General features: G+C 35.6%; 1 protein-coding gene across 3 annotated transcripts; it reads right to left on the reverse strand.

The window, feature by feature from the left end:
- Positions 1-54: 54 nt before the first annotated feature.
- Positions 55-23,915, reverse strand: LOC137387154 (uncharacterized). 3 transcript variants are annotated; one of them, XM_068073472.1, is made up of 7 exons: positions 23,827-23,915; positions 4,180-4,523; positions 4,044-4,088; positions 1,587-2,240; positions 917-1,117; positions 507-781; positions 55-421 (listed from the first exon to the last, which is right to left on the reverse strand). In XM_068073472.1, exons 3-7 carry the CDS (start codon positions 4,069-4,071, stop codon positions 77-79), a joined length of 1,503 nt encoding a protein of 500 aa, XP_067929573.1. In that variant the 5' UTR covers positions 4,072-4,088; positions 4,180-4,523; positions 23,827-23,915; the 3' UTR covers positions 55-76. The 3 variants fall into 3 exon arrangements, with proteins under 3 accessions (XP_067929573.1, XP_067929574.1, XP_067929575.1); XM_068073473.1 differs by lacking the exon at positions 23,827-23,915 and adding an exon at positions 18,459-18,499; XM_068073474.1 differs by lacking the exon at positions 23,827-23,915 and adding an exon at positions 18,121-18,200.
- Positions 23,916-23,975: the final 60 nt, after the last annotated feature.

Below are 23,975 nucleotides of genomic sequence, written 5' to 3' on the forward strand. Positions count from 1 at the left end.
ATATATATATAAATGTGCAAATATTACATTAACCTCTGAATTCTTTGGCAAAAAGATGTCATATCCTGTCTAGCCTTCATGTGTAATCAACACTTTTTGTGTTCTTGATATTTGCCGTCAATCGTGCAGGCCGTCTTCCAATCCTTTTTACTGCTTTCTTCGTTGATGATTTCTTACCACGTTTTTTAACTTGAGCCCTGTGAAGATTGACAGAACTCATTCTGGAAGGTAATGTATACCAATTTCCTATCAATCTGTTATCAGAAGAATACTCTTCTAGAGGCTCTGAAGGAGGTGTTGGTGGTGGTGTCGAGAGGAGAATGGTAGGACTGGGCAACTGCGTAAATGTCACTTCTTCATCACTGTCAATCGTCAGATCAATTATCTCATTTGTTATAGTCGGTTGATCGAACACCAGATCCTGCAACAATATTTTTATTGATTACATTGTAATACAACCACAGCAAATCTAACACGGTGTCCATATTACGGATGTAAATCACGACCTTCCAAGATACTGGTGTTGAGCTGTTAGTATTTCCTTGGTTTGACTTTCTTCCTGGAGGTGTCTCGCATCGGCATGTGCTGGGATTGTCTGCGAGAATAGGAGCTAAAGCTTTGCGGATAGCTGCATTTGTTGTGTCCTCAGATCTACAGAGGTCTGGTACACCACAAATGTCCTGAATTAGGTCTTGTTCAGGCTGCATAGTGATTGGCAAAGGATCAAGAGAAGCGGTAGATCGATGATGGCTTAAAAGTATAGGTGACTCCATTCCATGTTCTAGAAAAAGTCAAAAGTATAAAAATAAAACTAAGCGGTTCCAAAAAATGTTGAACAAAACCCATGTTAAGCCATAAACCATAAAAAATCTGACTAAAGCCAGTTATAAGAAAGACACTAATAAAAGGCACTTGCCATCAAAATTGTATCGGTTCACTTGCACTGAACATTGCTGTAAAAGACGCAGGAGCTTGCGAGAACGTCTGTTGAGGCCAAATTTTAAAGTCTTGTAACGCTCTAGTCTAGCCCGTCGGCCGAAGCTGTAGTTTCGATTAATATTGTTATGTTCATCCAGCCGGACATAGTGAATATTGTTCATGCTCCAACTGTCATCACCTGGGGAGAATGCACCATGTGTATCATACCATGACATGCTTAATCCTTTTCATAAGGATTGTTTCAGGTTTTTCAAGGATGCCTTAAGATTTTCTAATGGGCATTACACTAGGGAAGCATCTGAGCAACTTTACTATTTCAATTCCCTTATTACTATTATGTCAAGTGCAAATAATAACTCAAGTTGCTTAGTCAACTTGGCTCATTCAACTAATTGTACGGAGTCACGAAAAACGGAATGATTCGCAAAATTGATAGGCCAATATTTAGTGATTGTAAATGAAGTTTTTTCCAAGCATATGTACATCATTTGTCTTTGACTACTTCTAAAATTCATGAGAACATTCCAAGAGTATTTTGCATAACTTATTGCCAACAATGGTGAATACCCACTGAGTGTGTAGATAGACAGTTGGTAGGAGTAAATTTCTAGTGTTCAACCCTTGCATTAGTAACGCATAGCACTTACAATATAATGTCTTTGAGCGGAGGCTTCTGTTATCTTCTGTTTTGACTTCTGTCTGGTTACAATATCGGTCATAATTATTTACAGCTACCACTCCTTTTAACTGAAAATTGTCAAGCAATGGAGATAGTCTTTGACCAAGAGGTGATGTCAAATCGATTTCCAAAATATCACTGGTTGAATCAGTACATTCAGATAGAGCGCTACAATCAGATTTGATGCTTTGGTCATCTCGATCTTTCAAATCAACCGTTCTACACCTTGTAGCAGTAGGAGACAGCATGTAGCATCCAGACTTAACACCATATGAAGAGTTTGAAATTTGTAATAAGTCCTCACTGGTCTCACACAGGGTTTTCCTACTGCGTTTTCCTGACAAGGCTGACAATGCAACGTTGTTTCTTTTTCTACCAGTTACTTGAGAATCGTTCTTAGGATGAAGGTTAAAGTTTTGAAGAAATGTTTTTTGTGTTAACTTGGCTGCAGGCTTCCTGTTCTGTCCTTTTTTGATTGAGGATGGACTATGAGACAGATCTTTCGATATACCAAAATCCTTATTAAGCCTGATGCAAAAATCCAATGGTTTCAGAAACACAGAACATCTATCCTCAACAAACCTTTCTAGAATGACCAGTGGTTGGCAGTCTCGAACAGAACCTGTCAAGCAAGAAAGATCCTGAATGATAGGAAGCTTAAGGAAGAACCTACCTTCTAGACTACACCAAAGTCAAAATTTTAATTTGCATATAACCTAAAACTTAATTTGAGCAAAGTATAAATAACTAACTGCTCACCATGTTTAGTAGGTTTATCAGCCCTAAAGTTTTCATGCGTGCAACAACAATAGACGCAATATGTGCATAAGGTTATTATATTGGAGCAGTTTCCAAATTTTTCAACCTGATACTATTACATCTCTACTTACTACCAAATAATTTATGCATTAGAACAAGCGTTCTCCTAGAACTTACAATATCCAAACCTTCTAAAACCCACTTCTATAATTCTCTTCTTGTACACTTTTCAGCTATAGTTGTTTAAACTGAAAAATGATTTGTCTAAATTCCAAAATGATTTTTTCTATAGCAATTCGGGTAAATAATTTTGTTAGTTATTTTTACATTATTGTACATCTTAAAAATTATGTTAAAAAAGCAGGTAACCCATAAAGTACAGTGATTTTCTCATAAATTCTTTATTGAGTAGGTTAAACCAGAGAATAAATTTCTATATCTGAGGCAGCTAATATCCAGACTGGTTTCCTGATATTTTGCGTAAAAATAGCTTACATAATTTATTCTACTAAAAATGGTAAAATAATACACTACACAAAACAACCAGTAGATCATAAACTGCAATGAACATTTCAGAATATAACAACTGACGAATAAAAACACTGAGAGAGCTTCAGTTGACAACTAGCCATCATCATCAGGTTTGCTTGGCTATTTCATGAATACTTCAGTTCTGAATGTTTGTTTGGCATCTGAAGCATGAGTATCGAGGGAAAGTTCAAGTTTCCGATTTTCGATCAGCACTCGCAGCGGAAAAATACTGTAAATTTTGTTTGAACTTAAATTCGTTCAAGATCTGACACCGTTAAAAAACCAAGGTTGTAATATATTCATAGATATGATTTTAAGTAAGCAAGAAATTGATAATTTGTACCTTGTAATACTTGAGAGTTGAGCTGTACTTGTATGCATTCATTGTTTGAACCTAGATGCATTATAAGTAAGGGGCTATGTTGACGTGATATCCATTTTACAAGTTGATGTCGAAGATCGCTTTAAGCCTTGCAAACATTTTCTAAGAAATTTAGACAATATTTTTAAACTCTGTTCATACATGAACAGGTATGCGACTAGCGCTTCAGTGCTATGAAGCTGGAGCCTCTCCAGCTATTCAATAGTGTTGGTGATTCTTGACTAAATATGTGTGCTGATTATTTGAAACTGCTTGTATCAATAAGAAATTTACTAATGACTGCGTACTCTTATCCCATCCCATAACTTGAAACTGCTTGTATCAATAAGAAATTTACTAATGACTGCGTACTCTTATCCCTTCCCATAACTTGAAACTGCTTGTATCAATAAGAAATTTACTAATGACTGCGTACTCTTATCCCATCCCATAACTTGAAACTGCTTGTATCAATAAGAAATTTACTAATGACTGTGTACTCTTATCCCATCCCATAAGAGATTGGAAAATTCTACCACTGTAATGTAACCTAAAACTAGCTGACATCTATGGCTGTAGTCATTGACTAGTTTCGTTGGTTATAAATAACTTTGATGTTGTGCAATTGTCTTACGCGTTCGAGCTGGCATCTTCAGCTATCGCAGTTCTTCAGTATTCTGGAACTAATTTGTCTCTACAGATTTGTGATAAAGTCAACCTCCATGATCAAGGCTAATGCAGAAAATGAATGTGAAGTGATTATTAAATACTTACCTTCCGACAACAATTGTTTTCTTTTCATTCTTAGTACTCTAGAATCTGCAAGAGGTGATGGTATTTTAGCACTTTAGAACCTTAAAAGATAACGATATTTGTACCATTGTAAAGTCTGGGATGATGATATTCTTACCAATAAAAGTTTGAGAGCGAATATGTTGTTCTTAGCACTGTAATCCTGATGCTAGTCTGAGTACTGAAATCCGAGAGTACTGATGCTAGTCTTTGCACTGTAATCGGAGAGTACTGATGTTAGTCTTAATACTGTAATCCGAGAGCACTGATGCTAGTCTTAGTACTTTAATCCGAGAGTACTGATGCTAGTCTTAGCACTGTAATCCGAGAGTACTGATGCTAGTCTTAGCACTGTAATCCGAGAGTACTGATGCTAGTCTTAGCACTGTAATCCGAGAGTACTGATGCTAGTCTTAGTACTGTAATCCGAGAGTACTGGTGCTAGTCTTAGTACTGTAAAGCCTGAAATAGGTGATGATGTTCTTAGCATCATAAAGAGACTAGAACATACAATAAGTCTCAGACTTCCACTAGTAATATGCAACTACTATATATATCAGCCCAGATGACATCAGTTCAATAGCTATAAATCAGCAATGTTACTTCTTGTTTTATAATAGTTTTGCAAATTTGAACAACTAAGAGTAACATCAATAAGTAGCAGCAGGCATCTTTAGCACTGCCACTAAAGGCTTCAAAGTTATGTCGCTTCATTCGCACATATTCATAAAAGGACCCAACACCATCTTGTCATAAAAAGCTGGTTAACACAAAAATGATAAAGGAGATAAATATTTCATTCAACTAATGATTTGAATAATCGAAATCAAAAATGAACAGACCATAATTACAAAGGCTGATGAACAGAATATTTCCTAGAAGACTTTTAGCAAAAACAAGCTTTTAATTTATTCAACTGTGTTTCGGAATGTTTTGGATAAAAGGTGAAATCTCTGAAATCAATCGATCACTCACTGCCACAAATGAACATGAATAAAAAAGATTGTTTCCCCATCTCTGAGAAGCAAGATTCATGACTGAATAAACAAAAAAATCATTGGATGAAGTTGCAGAATCATCAAACAGGCAGTGGTTCCAAAAAAGCAAGTATTTCGGACACATACTAGGTATACGTAGTCCACATCTACCGAAACAATACTGCGCTCAGGACTTGCAGATGGCAAGTACTCTCACATGAAAAATGAAGCCTGAAAAACTAGTTGAAGTTGTTTAGCTGCAACAGCCACGTCTAGCTCTATGATACAGATTGTATTAATCTAGACTTAGATGACTAGCCATTTAAGAGTAAGCTAACAACAAAGAGATTATCACTATGTTTCCATGACTCGCATAATCCGCATGATTCACATAATTCCAACGATCCGCAAGTTGAGTTACTTAGCAATCGAGCGAGCGTTTCCATGAACACCTGGCGATGCGGATTTAACACCAGTACTTGACCCCATAGGTCAAGTATTAGCCTAATTAAGGACTCTATAAATAGCTAAGCAGTCTGGTAACGCTTAGCAGCGACCGTTCGAACGTTGGCGCATTGAGACTGCTGAAATCGAAATAAAAACGACTGAAGCGTGAAAATGTTTTTAATGTAATAGCCAACGATATTGTAATGCGCATTAATTGCAAGTACCGTTTCCATGATTGGAAAGCACGATGGATTCGATAAAGTTTTGCGGATAGCAAAACACGCTTAGCTTGCGAATTTATGCGGATAGCTTGCGGATTTATGCCGTTTCCATGACGCGGATAACTTGCGGATTGGCTCTAATTTGCGAATTATGCGGGTCATGGAAACGCAGTGTATATTCTGATATTCATAAGTTATGGATATTAGGCAAGGATCGGTTGAGAGCCTAATCATTTTAGAGTTGGCTCTTTATAGAAAGAAGTACAACATGGAAACAGTAAAGGTAGATGTCAGTTTGGCCTTCAAGTTGTTGACACAGGTGTAGCAAAGAATATCTTAAAAGCTGAACACGATTGAGCATACTCAGTTTTGGTCAGTCATGGGCAACCAAGTCTCCTATTTGACAGAGCCAACTTCTGATCCAGTAAATGTATATTTCTTAAAATTCATCATCAGCATTCGATTCAGTTCCCGTGCATTGATGTCAACATGTTTCTTGAGCAGTGTTCATGATTGGGAATTCTTTTAATATTATTGACCAAGTGTTTGTTATTCAAAGTCAGTGCTTTCCAAAAATAGAGTCACCTGCACTACTGTATAATTATTTACGCTTCAAGTTAGACAATCCACTACATGTTTTTAACATATCTGCAAGTTACAAACATGATGATAGGTTTGGAGGTAGAACTGACATTGATATGGGAAAAAGTTTACTCTTATATTATATTATATATATAACTTGTATTAGGTATTGCTTGAACTAATTTAGGCATATATTATTTACTACATATACTTGCCAATTTTTCCTGTTTTTCTCAATTTGTGACATCAGACTCAACTTTATTTACAGAACTGCATTGACAAAGCATTAGAGTCACATGTTCAGAATTACTTTAAATGCAGTTAAAACTTTCTTTAATGTACCTTATCAAAAAATGTGTTTGTCAAAGCAGCCACAAAATTTACTGAAATGTATTTTAAAATAAACAGTAGGTAAAAGTTCCTACGGCAGTGCTTTAGCAGGTGCACTTACTAGTACGACCTTATTGATACTCGGCTTACAACAATTACCAACAACGATTTCAGGTTATGAAAAAAAAATATATATATATATATATATATTTCAGCTGTCTCAACTAATGGATAGAATGTTATTGTAACTCTGAAACTACTGCCACTGACAACCTGTCATGGTACTATGGACTACAATAACTTATCAATATCCCCGCATAAACATTGCGCAACAATATAAGCACTAAGGAAAGGTTTGGCATGAGTAGTTGCACACCACAAACACAAACAAGTGACTAGTTCACAAAAGCGTATCAAGTCTGCTAGCTCGAAAGCTTTTGTCAGTCAGTTTACAAGGCATGTTAAACTACCTTGTACTATTAGTCTTTACATCGAATGCCCTAAACACTGCATCTTCCGCAATTCGCAAAATTAATAAAATCTCACTTGGGTTGTCCTACATCAATGACAAGAGTTGTCCATACAACTAGTAATGAAACTACTCTCTGAATGCAGTAGTTTGAGGGTTGGCATACTCCAGGTCGACTGATGTAGATAAATAAAAGGTTGGGTAGTGTTGTCATTTTTGTACTTTAGATCATGCACAATCATAAACCCTCCCTGCACAACCATAAACTCTCCCTGCACAACCATAAACTCTCCCTGCACAACCATAAACCCTCCCTGCACAACCATAAACCCTCCCTGCACAACCACAAACTCTCCCTGCACAACCATAAACGCTCCCTGCACAACCATAAACTCTCCCTGCACAACCATAAACTCTCCCTGCACAACCATAAACTCTCTCTGCACAACCATAAACTCTTCCTGCACAACCATAAACCCTTCCTGCACACCCATAAACTCTCCTTGCACAACCATAAACTCTCCCTGCACAACCATAAACCCTCCCTGCACAACCACAAACTCTCCCTGCACAACCATAAACTCTCTCTGCACAACCATAAACTCTCCCTGCACAACCATAAACTCTCTCTGCACAACCATAAACTCTCTCTGCACAACCATAAACTCTCTCTGCACAACCATAAACCCTCCCTGCACAACCATAAACCCTCCCTGCACAACCATAAACTCTCCCTGCACAACCATAAACCTTCTATGCACAACCATAAACCATCTCAAATTGGGTAAATGTTTTCATGTTTTGTGTTGCCTCAGACAGCGAAATGAGATTGAAGATAAGTTAATTATCTAATATTTTATTTCAACTTTCGAAACTCTTCATTTACCCTACACGCAAATGATTACATAATAGTCCTTTCTCAAATTAATAAAGGTGCATCACATTTTGAGCCTAGTTTGATGATGAAAATCACCGGATAAGTATTATTTAACTATGATAGACACTCATATAACGTATACATCCTATGATGTACATTCCACATAATGTAAAGAATTGATGTAGTCTTTGCTTCTTGCTACGTAAAAAATTCGATACAACATCAAGTGTTAAGCCGGTGCAAATTTTCAAATTCGATTTGAATAATTAAAATCTCATATTTGGCCTTAATAATATGGCTTTCGCTCTTGTCACACTGGGGAAAGAAATAAACATATACAGTCATCTCTATTTATATATGGGAGTACCCTGGCAATTCAGTTCACTGTGAGAGATCGGCAGGTGTGTCGACGAATCACAGAGAATAAGTAATCGCGCAATTATTCAGAAATGCTCACAGGCGATGCTTTGATGCAGGCATTAGAATGCTGGTATACCAAGCTGAACGTCATGAGTTGTAATCTCGAGAAAAGCTATATTTTATCCCAACTTTGAACCCTGGCGACCGATAAGCGGACCGTCAGACAGACATTGCTCTTTTACTTATAATAAAAATGTATTTTTGTTTTGCGTTATTTTAGACATACAAAATATTTTTCATTATTTTTCCTTTGCGGAATAGACACTGCTTTCTATAAAAATGAAAATTTAAATTGTAAATTGACATTGAAGGCATGCATTTCCCTAACTTATTGTAAAATTACTGTAGCCATAGACCATAAACCATTTGAGAGTAAAAAGAAAAGGAGAAAAGTTGTCAATACAAACCAATACTACTACAATTACTGTACAGTCATTCAATTAAAGTTAAGTATAGTTTTTTCCCTTAAGGAAAGGCCAGAGGTGCTAGTTTGAGAAGATCTTAAAATGGATTAGGCAATGTGCATATATTTTACTAGTCATATAGCATAAAACCCTTATAATGTAAACTTTCCCAGACAAATTATTGACGTTGTAGGAGCGTCTACTGTACTTTTATTGTCAATTACAAATGGCTTTACTCCGCCCTCAAATAGATTGCCGTAAAACCTTTATTTGAGGGTCATGGCGTTGTGTGTTTCAATCCTTCCACTACAGTGGCGTTCTATTAGAGGTGATGTTCAAATAGAGGGTGGTGCTTTATTTTTTGACTGGCTGATCAGAATTTTAAGAAGATAAATTTAACCCTTTTACAGATGAAGCAATGTTAATAATGCCTAATTTTCCACTCTCCCTCGGGGATAACTACATTAATGTCATCGGCATAAGCTTTTCGCTAAATGGGTTTTCATATACGTCAAAGTATTAGATCGAGTCAAACAAAGAACTACGTCAAGTAAAACATCATAGACTGATATAATGAGTAGTTACTTCGATGGTGCTGCTTTCAAAGTTTTGAAAAAAGAATTGAAGAACTATGGTGGCAGTGAACGAACTTCGATACGCCATAACAATGGCTACTACTACGTCTTTTTTGCTGTTATTAAAGAGTATTCTCAATGTTTATATAAATGTTTTAAAATCATCAGGTTCTAAACCATCTGATTGACAAATCTGAAGAGTATTGATCGGATTTATGCCTTTGTGACTTCGAATCGGAGTATAGTTATGATGATTCTGATGATCGATCTTCTCAAGCACATCATCACTAAAACTGTCACTACAAGCTACGCCAACAACGAAAGAATTAATGATTATTGATGTAAAGTAACCATTATTATTTATTATTACATTTTGTGGAGCATTTTCTAATGATCACTTTTTATTATGGCTTCATAAAGATCATCATGCCATATCAACATAATGAATGTTGATATGGCAGTCGATTAGAGGTGGCGTTCAATTGAAGGGTGGCGCTGTATTTTCCAACCCTTTTCCTATAGTGGCACTCTATTAGTGGTGGCATTCCAATAGAGGATTTATGATGAGTTTCAATGGTTCATTCGTTTCGCTAGTAAAATTAGTGTCGAGTTCTGCTCATGTCTACAAGTTTTATGAGTAGGTTAGCGTCAACGTTAGTCACAAAATTTTCTATTCCAATGGTAATATTGATACAATATAGTGCAGTAGCAATTTATAATGATTTTCACTAAAGTTATGGCAGAGTGCCATACTCTGCCATGGCAGAGTATGGCAATAACTTAAAACATGTGCTATTTGTAGATTAACAAAATAGCACTTAAGAAAAAGAATAACTGCTGTACAAACCATTCGCAAACCAATCAAAGTTATCAAGCGCAAAAACATGGCTTATAGGCCTACACTGAAGATAAATAACCAGCAAAATTTCTCTTAGTATCTTTCCATCACAACTCATAGCCTCTTTTTAAATGTTACAAATGCTAATAACTTTATAATATCGTGAAAAGATTTGGTTACAAATTGATATTTCTGTTGCTGTTTGCCATCTTGCAAAGAAAGTTTGAGTGTTTACCCCTGACTGTAATAGGTGTATGCTGATTCAGAAGCCAAGCAAGTTGAATTTAATTATAGGAGGGAATATATATATAATATATGCTAGCGAAGCTGAGCTTTGTTTTCTTTGCTTCAGTTTGTGTAAATATAATTTGACATGAGGCCAAGTTCAAGCTCTGCTCAGGCAATGATGGCTGCTTCAATATTTGATCATGTTAGATAGCTTACACTCGAGTAAGTCACAGGAAATTACAGGAATACTAGGTGAAGTAGATAAAGCTCAAAATCTTGATCATTGAAGATCATTTTACACAGCCACTCGGTGTGAGATCCAAGCAACAAAAGTAAGCCCCCAAGCTGCAAATAGTTACAATGCATGTTGACTTTCATTCCATAGCTGAACCAAAGATTCTGATTTAATGAACAGCATAAATATTACTGCTAAGAAAGCTTCGATTGCGCATGGTAAATTTTAATATAATTATCAACAGTGAATCTATCTAGTGAGCCTTCCCGGAAAACAGATAACACAACATGTTGCGAAACAAATTTTGGCCACACAAAGCCTTTAGAAAACAGCATGTATGACAAAGTAATTTTTGTATGTAATGACCTAAACATTACTATTCTGAGAAAGCATTTGTTTTAATGCATTTAACGTTTTACATGCGAGCGACACTACCGTTGTTTTGATCAAATATTAGTTTCCTGCACCACATGCCATACATCTGTAACTGTTAAGACCCAACTCCATGCTGGAAGAGAAATCCCAAATTAAGGCAAATGACTACATTAGGGTAAAAGATCAACTAAAACCCACTATAATAAAATAACATTTATATCACTTTGTATAAAAGAACTAGTTTAAAGTGCACTTCTTAAAGCTGTTTTTTTTGTTTTAACCTACTAGAATCTGGTTTTACATTGGTTTATTTGTTTTTGTAATTTCAGAGATTTCTTGTATGATCGATGAAAAGATACAGAAACTTTGACGCTGCAAATAGCTTTTTAACATGGCATAGAAACTTCAAAAGATTTGGCACGTTCAAAAGGAGCCAATTAGTGTTAAGTCAAATAATGCAGCTCGATAAGAATTGCCAGCATATTGGAAGCAGCTGAGAATATGTACATTCAACTATGAATCAAATGAATTTTAGAAATGAACAAGACACAAATTAATCAATATTTTGTCTGTTATCTGTGGCCTACAGGTATACATCTTAATCTGAACCTTTGAACTATGTTCTAATTCTAGTGACTCTAAAACTAGCCACAAATCTATGTAATTGAATCACTGTAAAAGACCAGCATACCATCAGATTAAAAAGATGAGACTGTATCAGAGAGATTGTTAGTGCATTACTGAATACACATACTAACATAATGCCTTGCTAACAAGTAGTGTAGATACTTGCTGTGGCAGCACACACTGACTCTACTAAACGATACTCTACTAAAAATAGATGGATGAATGATAATTGGCTTCAGTCACGTGAAGGCCGTGTCATCTTGACTAGATTTTTCTGATACATTAGTAAAATCTCATTGAGTATCTATATTATAATATATAGGTCAGCGACGTTTGTGTTACACACTAGTGTGTGTACACTAGTGCATAAGAAAAATGAAGGAAGGCTGCATATCAACAATGAAAACAATCAAGCACAAAATACCTAAGTTTGTGAAATAAATATAACTGTAAAAAATATGATTTTAACTTATTTAAATAACAAAAACCTATCTAAAATGTTTTATAATCAATTCTAATTTATACTCAGGACACCCGTATATAGAATTCAACTATCAGTATGAATAGATGTGTTCATACGTAAATAACTGTTTATGTGAAGATCTGTTGTCACTGTTTGAATGCGAACCTTGGACACAACTAACATTCGTTGGAATTGAACAAAATGGAATTGTGGTCATTATAAATCAGCTATTTCAGCCAATCATAGATGCATTGGTTTCATCTCTACTGATGTAGAGCAAAATGTTCATTTCGAAACAACACACCAACACATTCCGTCGGTCGGCAAGTGTAGCCATGCCTTTAACCATAGCTACAATAAATAGTTTTTCAGTTACTACCATAAAATCTTTACCCACTGTGCCTGTCATGAATGCAACACAACAGAGGCACGTCAGCCAATCACAACACTCTCTAACTATTTAGTTTACTTCACTCTTTCATCCAGTTTGAACTAGATAAACTTATCAATCATCAAGTAACAGATTATATTGAGTGATGCTTCATATGGCAGGAAGTTTAGTTTAGCTTGTAGTTTCTACAAATTTAATCATACATTTCCTATTATGGAAATGTATGATGGAATAAATGAAAATTTATTGAATAAATTTTCGTTTATTCAATATTTTCAATAAATGGAAATTTATTGAAAACAAAAATGCATGTACTTAAGGCTTTTAAAACAAATACGTACTAAATCTTTTTAATGGTTCTACTATTTATCACATAACAAGAATGGCTCGTCAAGTCAACAACTGATTTAAGGCCGGTACCCATGATAGCTCGAAGGGACTTCCTACAGACTAGGAGCTACAGCAACATTTACATTCAGCGAAAGTCGTCAAACAAAAAAACAATAATAAATGATCGTTTTTTGAACAAAAACAAGTCATTCGAAATAGTTCTTTTTAGTTGTCTAACCTCAAGTGGCATACCTTTCAAAGGTATAAGTGACTAAAAAAGTCATTATCCAAATAATGACCATAATGAATTAAACTATATTAGAGAAATCTTTAGAATTACAGGTTATGTCAGCAATCAACAGTCTGGATGCATTGGAGTATAACTTACGATTGTGATAACAAATGAATACAAATGTAAGGCATAATTGTATATGCGTCAATCACGGAATGTTTTCTTTTTTAAAAGACGATAGCAAAGAGCTGGGCTATCTATTCATATGCCAAATACTATTGTTAATGTTAAACATATTGTATGCAAAAAAAAATGTGGTAATCGCTATACTTTTCGAGGCAACTCACCTAAAAACCGGAAAAATTCATTTTCAGACTTTTTTTTCAATAATCTTTAAAGGCATTTAAATATTGTAACTTCTACAAAAGTGCATTACTGATACCAAATTTGTAACAGAGTAAGAGTTTTTCAACAATGTTGGTACATGAATACCTGGAATTATATTTCAAGACTTGCATATGAAGAAGAACCAGTTAGAAGCAAATAAATATCAATATGACCTTTAGACTAATTACTAGATTCACAACTAGCCTTCAGTCTTTAATGGCGAAATCACAGTAGATCTTCAAGAGTTTAAGCTAGAGATGAAAGCACGTACAAAAAATACTAGATAGGTGCTAGTAGTTAAAGTTTTGTGATAAAATGCGATTTTAGACCATCCTAGGAACCTTGCAGTCCCCTTAAGTGACATTTTAAGTGCTCTCGGATTCCCTATGTGTAGGAGGGGCACGCGAGGCCTTATATGGCACACCCTCAGATTTTTAGGAAAAATCTGTAGATTTTGCCTTGATCGATTACATGATGGTACACAACACTATAGTCGAATAGCGTTTGTTTTTCGTTTAAGTAGGCTAGATTCATGGGAAGGAACCTTTATTTATAAATATTTTTAAAATATTTTTGGCGATGATAACAGAACGCTTGCCTAATAACAGATGTATTTGGTCTGCGCTAAAATTGTTTAATTGGAATCGTTCAACAGTTTTTGATAAATTAATAGGCGGGTTTTTACATATCGTTGAAAGGGGCTTGAGCACTCAAACTCAAAATATAATGGATATGAATGGAGCTAACTGAATTTTTATCGAATGCTTCAATAGACATTTGGGCATGCGCACTAGTGCTGTGCGATATGACACATGCCAAAACAATACATTGGCCATGTAAGCTATCTATATCGTTCAGTATAGAAACTTTAGAGTTATGCTCTCTCGATATAAATTATTGTGACGTTTTACTAAAAAACAGATACACAAGGGTGGTAATTGTGTCCAAACACAAAAAAAATTTGTTGTATTTTTTCTCTAACAGGGTGTCAATGCACATCTAATCTAGCAGAGGAGGAATGAAAATTGAGTACCTTCGATTAAATCTACGTCATGTTCAACCAGCTTGAATTGAATGAAACCCTTTCTTAGAGGAACAACCAGCTGCCAGTGCCAACAAACTGGTCTGCATCCTTTGTCTGACTACTTCAACAAATCAACTTCACTTTGTAAAATAATGAATCAAAATTATTGTTTATTAAACCTTTTTTCTACCTCGCCAGTTCGTTTCTAGAAGATTCCCAAAGAGAAAGGAAATTTGTGTGCTCGCAAATAAGTTTTCAGGAACTAGTGCTGTGCCGATATTGAGTCACGAAAGCCAGCGATAACCGATGTTGGTCCTGCCAATTAAACACAGATATTTATCGTCTTGACATGATATCGAAAACGTGGATATACACGATTACAGAATCGACCTACCAAACACCCTAAAATGAAATCATCCCGCACAAAATCGACACCTATCGTGCAGCACTAATGCGCACTCTTTTAGATATATATATATATACTTATGTACTAGCCGGATGCCCGGCATTGCATGGTTATTAAAAAGCAGCTTAAAAAAGTGGCATGTAATGTAGTTGTCTGCCACTTGCCATTAGCCTGGCAGATTGATGAAGACTAATTTGAGTAAGCTACTACCTGTATTGCGAAACTTACTAATATGAGCCGTGAGAGCAAGCTTTAGTCACGCTGCTAAACACAGAATGCTATGTCTATTTTAATCGACATAACAGTCCATATCGCCTCAAAATTTAATGCATCTCAAGTAGCTTAATCGGTAAAATATTTATTTGCCTGGCAAATGGGAGATTCCAAGATCAAATCCAACATGAAGCGGATACTTCCTTTCAACGTTTTAAAAACTGTAGCTGGACACAACGAAATACAGAACCACAGAAAACACACAAACGCTGAGATTTATATATATATATATATATATATTTGTATATATATATATATATATGTAGGGAATCTGGAAGGTTTATTGTTGTTGATATAAACAGCATGTTAACAACATGTCAGCAGCGAGCTATCTGTAAGTCAAACAAATCTATTAAGCTAAACCAACAGGCACACAATCCTGTAAAATCTGATAAGATTCTCCCAAATAGTCAACCAGTCAAGGATGTGCTAGTTGTTGCCTGAGCTTTCTCGCTAGTTAAGATAGCCATTGTGTATTATATAACTGTTAGCATGACCTAAAACTAGTTACATAACTTCAGAGTTGACAAGCATCAACTCTGATATTACAAATAACCATTAAACTAGCACAATTTTAGACTTCATCTGTCTGAGATCATAACACAGCTTCAACCCAATAAAAAAGTAGCCACAGAAGTTGTTTTAACGCTCCAGTAACTGAAAGAAAACCATATGCTGTTGCCTGAGTCGCTACAAATATCACACAACTATATTTGCAATTTCTTTGTGTTGCTGGACATCTAAATTTCTGTTTCCTTCCTACCTTTATTTGCTGAGAAATGTGTCATCACAATGAGTGAACGATCATGTCAAAACATTTTTCAAAAACTTGAGGTACAAATTTGTGACACAAATCTCAATTTTCGCTATTTAGATCGCCTTGATTGGTTTAAAATATGCTCAAATATTGGTGCAACATAGTTTATTTTTTAAATGTATCACCCAAACTATTGTTGCTTTTTGTATTCCTTTTGTTATAATTGTTAGTTATATTACAATTCTCATCAAAAATATGAAATCTGTGTTTCGCGCTTCACAAATCTTAATACCTGGGTTATAAATTTACTCATACATTTGAAGATAAATTAATTGTAGGATTTCTTGTCCAATGCTAATTATTGCTTTTGTCTCTCAGCTGTTTATCTACATGTATTTCACTGAACACAGAGAAACATGTTTCAAAGAAAGTGTTCACCCATCAGTCATTAAAACGTATTGTCACAGCTTCTAATCAGTACTGAAAACCTGAACGGCAACGTGCAATAATTTATTCTCACTAAATATTCGGCAGAACTATAAAAACTTTTTCAATGTCTCACAACTTTCTGTATTAAATTTAGTTTTATTTATAAATGAGCTGCCACGAAAATTTGTTAGTGTTGGCCATTACTTTTGATTACCACTTCTTTTCTCGTTGCTTCATCTGCATAAAACTCAAAATAGACCTGGAAATTTTCCAAAAACATTTGTGGTTCTTGTGATGTGAACATTTAGTGGTAGATGTCTTGAGATTACAAATACATATTGGTTGTGAATAGCCATCGTTATGTAACCACACATGCTGTTTTGCTACCTTATATCATTCACTTTTATGCCTTTGTGCTGTAACCATGTCTTTGTACTGTAACCACATATATTATCTGTTGTTAGTGCTGATGAATAACGGGGCAGTCAGTTTAAAATTTGCTTGACTCGTGTACAGTAATGTTGTTGAGTCTTGTGAGTAAATAGAGTGTTGAGTTGAATATTCTGACTAACACGCTACAGTTCTCTCTTCAACCACAATTCTAAGATGAATCAGTGATTCCAGTGGATATATTTATTCATTTACCGAGACGAAAATTACCCTCATAATTTAAACAGAGCACTCAAGTCGACTACATATTTCATAGGTACATACATCACAAGAGATAGATTAATAGATAGACACAAAGCAAGAAAATAAGTCTAAGGCAAACTCACCAGGTTAACGGCCATTTTTAAACCGAAGACTAGATTTAAACCAGCCTGTCGCTGGTGAGATATCAAACGCTAATAACATGTTCACAAGTATGCCATTGTTAAATTATATCAAAGCTGTCTAGTGCGTACTTGCTTTCACCAATGTGTAGACATGACTACTAGGAAATTTTTAAAATAATACACAGTCTTGGCTCCAACCAGAAAAGCGTACAGTTTAATGATCACTATTTATCCAAGCTATTTCGGCGTGTACGGTAACCAATGTACTAAGGACACACTATGGCGACAATTGGTGACACGAGGAGTCAAAAGTGCACATCAGTATGCTAAACAACAGGGTTTTCTACATTCTCTAGTTATTGATGTGAGAATGCATGTGCCCGAAAAATTGGCAAACAGTTCATATAAAGGTCTGTAAAATTATAAATTTTTGAACATTCATACATTTCAGTAAGGTAAATTTAGAATCAGCAGTGAAGACTGCAACCTTCGTGATGAAGTTCTGCCATCAAAGTTTGGCGTTGACTGTACTTTTCGGCGTTGACGGCTTACTCAGCGTGAAGTAATACAAGACATGCACAAGGATACGACAGTGTAACAACACGAACAAATTATTAGTGTTAAATGGTTAAAGAAAATACTATCTGTCGATTCCTTGAAACAATTTACCTGCCACCATTGCTTTCAAGAAATGATCTCAACCCATCACAAAGAAGAAAGCTAACTAATAGTCTAATACGTAAAACGAATGCGACTTACAATTCACAAGGTTTTAGTAAGAGCTCAATTGAACTTGCGAAACTGCTTATATAGACTCACTGAAATGCTATTCTTCAACGGCACAAAAAGCATAAAACAAGAGATTTGAATGTAACTTTTAGTCAAACCTTACAATGTCTATATGTTGTCACCGAAAACTAAAAGTAAACAGTGAAGGTTCTAATATTTCCTTAGTAACTAATCGACAGCTACATGCTGTGACTCACTGCATTCATAGCTTGTGTAATAGTGATGCCTACTACTGATACCCAACAAGAGCAAATCACTCATGCATAACAACAGAACCTAATCCAAAGGCGGCCTTCTAATTACTAGTCGTAGTTCTTCGACTACATATGACCATTGCTATAAGCAACACATTATTCATACCTATACAATAGTGATTTGACCGATGATATCACCGCAACCAATATCAAGTAAACAACTAACACTAGCTACTAAAGTAGCGAGAGCGTATAGCACTGTACAAACAATAGACAGTGTGGTTAGTAAAAGAGTACTCCGGTCACTGATGTGTGTCGGCAATGGAGTCTTTAGTACGTACAGCGGGTCTACTGGAGACGGGCGACCTCTCACTGCCTTAGCCACTAGACACTCAAACTATACAAGCGCATTCTCTAATCAATCACATGATGAATGACGTTAAGTGAAGCTAAGAATACACTGACTGCCAATGAGAAGAACTAAGATAATAGTAGTTGATAGTAACTAGTAACTCGCTGCCATAACCAATTATACTGAGGCGCTCGAGCGTACAATAGCGGATAGATTAAGCGGTTATGCGACCACTCCTTTTAACAAAAGAGTTTTTCAAACAGTTACTTACGCAATAGAAGTACCGAGACCATGGCTGTAGTAAACAACAGCATGTTTTATATTCTGTGACATCAATCGAAGAAACTGAGGTATAACAATTGACATAAAACGCAAAGTTAGAAACCTGAACATGGTGTGCATGTATCTCCATCCTAAGAAGAGATGATTAATTGATGTAAAGCGTAAAAATCTCAGCCTTTTTTAAAGAGCCAATGAACTCCATCAATATGATTACAGTACAGAACATTTGACCAGGACAGATCTTTTTGCTAATAGGATTGTCCCAACAATAGCTAGACAATTTGCCATTTCACTCATCTAATGTATATATATAAAACTCAGTATGTGTCGTCTTTCTGTCATTTGTCCAGTTATAACAATAGTTTTAGTAGCGAAATGCATTTCGCACTGGATTTGACCTGGATTTGACCTCGGCATCTCTAGTTCTAGAGGTGGGCTAACGAACCTATGAAGCCACACAGGCTTCTTGCCATACAATGGATTAATCGTGGACAGTTAGTGCATAGGTAAAAAATACGCCTAACAACATTGTATGATGCATAACGTCACTAGAGCTGGCTTCACGGCTCTTATTATAGTAAGTTTAGCAATAAACTAGATTCAATTTACTCAAATTAGCCAATGACAACTACATTACCTGCTACTATTTGTAATCTGTTTTTATAACCGGTACAACGCGAGGCATTCCTCTAGTATAATACATAATTATGCTTCTAGAGAATAATCTAAATTCAAAGAAATGTAGATTTAAAAAGACATCAATAGTAACTAAAGTGCATTTATTGGATTATTCAGATATAAATCAATGGCCACATGCTTCTCCAGTTGCTTTGCGATTAGTTGAATAGGTTAGGCTTCCGTAACTTGGGTAGGCTTTTTATGTTTGGCTATTCTGATACACCAATTATTCCTCATACCATGTTTTTGATAACAGTGAAACAACTAACTCATACAAATAATAGTGGTTGAAGAAAGGGATGTCGAAGATCAAGATTCAAGGAACAAACAAATGTGAGAACACGACCTTGCAGACTGAGACTGATACAGAATGACATCACTTATCAATATTTGAAGTAGGCCCTAAATATCAGGATATTGAAATTATTACTGTGGTGAATACTACAGCTACATCCATGCAGGAAGTATGGTAAGCAAGTACAAAACAAGAACAATGGACGAGAAAGTATCAATTTTTTATTATTGTCAAAGAAAAGTAAAAACAAAAAACATGCGTGAATGTAAAAACTAAAATGTACTACACCACAAAACGTAAAGCAATTCAATTGTTATTTACTCATTCTATTTCACTTCAAACCTTATCAGCATTTTTACTATTCTTCCACATCTAATTGCATCATTGGCAGCTGAATCGACGTCTCTAAGTGATCTACAAAAAGAAATGGAATCTTTAAAATGGAGTTATACAACAAATGTTAACAACAAAAGAATGCACAACTAAGTTACATTGATATTAAAAATATATCATTAATCATCTTAAAAAAGTGTGAATGTTGACTTGACCAAAAAAAATCCAGATGCGTTAGCTAACTGGTGAATGTGATCTAATGGTATATGTCAGCAACTTAATGTTAAATGTCAATCACCCATTGGAAGATGTCATCTTTCTCCTGGTTGTAGATGTCTTACTAGTAGATGCCAGCCTACAGGTAGATGTCATCAACATACTGGTAGATGTCAGCCATCTACTGCTAAATGTATCCACTTTTTTCAAAATCATATCGATCTGTCAGGCGATATACTAAAGGGTGACTTTAACAGCTTCTACATGCGGCAAGCTTTAGATGCCATAATTTCTGACTTATGTGATCTTTATATCCCTTGTAGTGTTCTTTTTTTTAACTTCTTTCTTTTGGTTCTCATTCTGTATTTTCTTCTTTTTCCTTTGTTGCTCATTTTGACAAAAAGAATAGCTTATCAGCTAGTTTGTATTTCATCATTCTTATAAATTCCTGTTTTTATCGCGCACCTACACATGTTTTTTCATGTGATTTCCAACCTTGTTCCCTTCGTCTTTGTTTATCTTCTTTACAGCCAAAATTTTAGTCAAACCTGCTAATGTGCTACTGAAATTTCAGCTCTTCGCTTCGAAAATTATTGCACGGCAACTGGTGCTTCAAACTTCCAAGAATATATGTTGTAACATGCTAACATATGTATTTAACAAAAATTACATCAAACACCAATTTATCAACATGGCGGTTCAACAGCCCACCCACATCTGGTTGGAAAAACATGTTTTATGCTGGAAGTATCGAACCATTTTGCAAAAATGGCTCAACATAAAAATGTTTTTTAGTTCTGATAACTATCTAAAGCTGTAACAGGCTTTCACAACTGGATTGTGATAGCAGCCACTAAACGTCCAAAAGAAAGCTTGACTTGAAAAGCTTTATCAATGTTGAAATCATTTTTAGTAAATGGATAATTCTCTAGTCACATGAAGAGTTGAAAAGGCAAAATTGACTCAAAATTTTTTCCAGACATTCACTCAATACAAAAATACAACATTCCAATAGTAAGTTTAGCCACAAACAAATGATCAACTTAAGCAATCCAAGCTACTCATTTTTTAGTACAGTAATTGACGGCTGGGCGAAAGCCTGGAAATCATACTTTATCTCTTTCGCTACCGTAAGCCGATATATCAGCTTTTCAAAATAGTTACACTTTTCTTTTAATTACGAAGCCTATACAATAGCTAGACCAATAAAATTTTGTCTCCAGTGAAACAACCTTGTTAGCCAATCGCTTGCTAACAATAGAAATCGTTTTGGCTAAATATTTCCAGCGATTCGCAGTAATAAAAGTACCAACCGTAAAACGATGTATTGGCTTTTTAATAGGGTTTCACTTTTCTTTTCATTACGAAGCCCACACATTAGCTAAACCAATCAAAATTTTTCTCCAGTGAAGCAAACTTGTTGCTAATCACGTGCACCTAAAAAAACACTCTTTAGCTCAACGATTCTATTTCTAATTATTTTTCAAAATGGCAAAACCAGATCATTATCGTCATAGCAAGGAAAAGCACACCGCGTTCGTTCAACGCAAAAAAGACGTTGGAGATTGTATGAGAGTGGAATTCACTTTGTACTTACCTTGTAGAGAATTTTGTTGTGAATAAAATGCATTTTACAGTAAAATGATATCTGCTTTTAGTCTCGAGATATTGCTTAAATACTAGCGCCATATCGAATTTTCGAAAAATTTGTTTTATTAATTCGGGCAGAATATTCATTCGGTAAGATTTTAATGCAGTAGTGAAAGAGTTAAATTTAATAAAAGATGAATGTGCGTTTAAAACTTCATGAAAATCATTTGCTAAGACTCATGGGCTGATTCAAAAATGTTTGATCACTCTTTGATCAAACGAGCTTTTGTTGCTCCAGCGAGAATTTTGTTGCAAGTCAACCTTTAACAAAATATTTTGTTATTAATTTTTAATATGTTATGTACCTAAATAAAATTTTGATGATTTTTACCAGGGGTGTTTGCATTAGATAATTACTATGTGTTTCTATACCCTCTATAAAAAATTTTCGCTTTATGATGCCAGCTTTGGGAGAAATTAAAATCGTATGGCAAGGGTACACTGTATGCAGAATACCATAATACTGCAGGTCCGCTTTGAAACGACCACAGGTGTCCTTTACCGGGATATTGCCGAAGCCGGGTCGTAGTCTACACACACAAAAAACAACAAAGGTCCACGGAGTTATGAGCAAAATCATAGGTATCCACCCAAATATCTCACCAATCCGATGAGCAGCACACAAAAACTAAACCAATCGACAGAGGCACCCATCATGTCAAAATATTCCAAGTTTCAAGTCATGCCTTGCCCAACTCACCTTATGGTTTCTCAAAACTTGTATCAAATTCCCTATTAATTTGAGACTGTCTGATTGCTGTTTTAGAAATGGTCGCCGCTAACCTAACCTAACGTCCTGATTCAACATCTCACTAACTATCAGGGCATTGCTAAAAGAAGGAACCAAAAAGTTCGGGAGCACTCATCAATGCCCTGATAGTTACTGAGATGTTGAATTAGGACGTCAGGCTAGGCTAGCAGTGACCATTTTTAAAACAGCAATCGGACAGTCTCAAATTAATAGGGACTTTGGTACAAGTTTTGAGAAACCATAAGGTGAGTTGTGCAAGACATGACTTGAAACTTGGAATATTATGACATGATGGGTGGCTCTGTCGATTGGTTTAGTTTCTGTGTGTGCTGCTCATCAGATTGGTGAGATATTTGGGTGGACACTTATGTTTTTGCTCATAACTACATGGACTTTTGCTGTTTTGTGTGTGTGTGTGTGCGTGCGTGTGTGTAGACTACGGCCTGGCCTCGGCAATATCCCGCTAAAGGACACCTGTGGAAACGACACGAAAGTAGACTTGATTACGAACTGCTTCAACTTCGTGGCGGACTGCTTCCCGTTAATTGTGTGCACCATCTTTGATGGCATGAGTGTGATGTCATGCAACATGGGAGTAAATACAGAAGTAACACTTAGTCAAACCTGCAATGCACGTTGACTGTATTTAAAAAATCGGCGGTAGAACTGCGCTCTCCGCGATGCCTCGCAACCCGAATAAGTCTGCAAACACATGTACCGCAAGACGAACCACGACTGCATGAAACTTTTCAACGACCCACGTGATTTTAAAAAATTTGATGTTCTAGTACATATGCAACAAGTAAAAATATTTAGTCTCGTCCTGAATTCTAGGTAATACCCGTTGGTAGAACAATAAAACAGTTTTCCGTTTTTAGCCCATGTTGAGATCGACAACCTATTTTTAAAAAACGTTTCCGCACACCGAGCCAACCTAAAAATTGTCCAAACAATTTCTACATCAAATATAGGTAAGAAAAATCAGACACGATAAATGTCTATTTTTCAATGTCCCAAATAATCATTTGTCCAATCGATACCCCAAACGATTGAAACGTAGATTTACGATAAATATGTTTTTTTTTAAATCACAATTCACAAATGAAAGCCTATGATCGTATTTTATATTGGTCTTAAGAGTGTTAATCTCACCTACTATCCAGTGTTCTAAATCAGATGACTGTTTGATCCTTTACAGGAATTAAGCGTGCGTCTGCCTTTTTCGGCGGCTGCGTCAAAACTGAAACTACAGATAACCAATCATTAACTATTTGGGCTTTTATTGGCTTTGGTGTATTTGA

Source organism: Watersipora subatra, chromosome 2 (genome assembly GCF_963576615.1).
Source record: "Watersipora subatra chromosome 2, tzWatSuba1.1, whole genome shotgun sequence".
Classification (NCBI taxonomy): Eukaryota; Metazoa; Bryozoa; class Gymnolaemata; order Cheilostomatida; family Watersiporidae; genus Watersipora; species Watersipora subatra.

Bases quoted from the DNA above. Each gene is read 5' to 3' on its own strand.
- LOC137387154 (XM_068073472.1), bottom strand. From the start codon at position 4,071: ATGAAAAGAAAACAATTGTTGTCGGAAG. The intron at 2,241-4,043 runs GTAAGTATTTAA...CTTGCTTGACAG, and splicing joins AAAACAATTGTTGTCGGAAG to GTTCTGTTCGAGACTGCCAA. The intron at 422-506 runs GTCGTGATTTAC...ATATTGTTGCAG, and splicing joins CAACACCAGTATCTTGGAAG to GATCTGGTGTTCGATCAACC.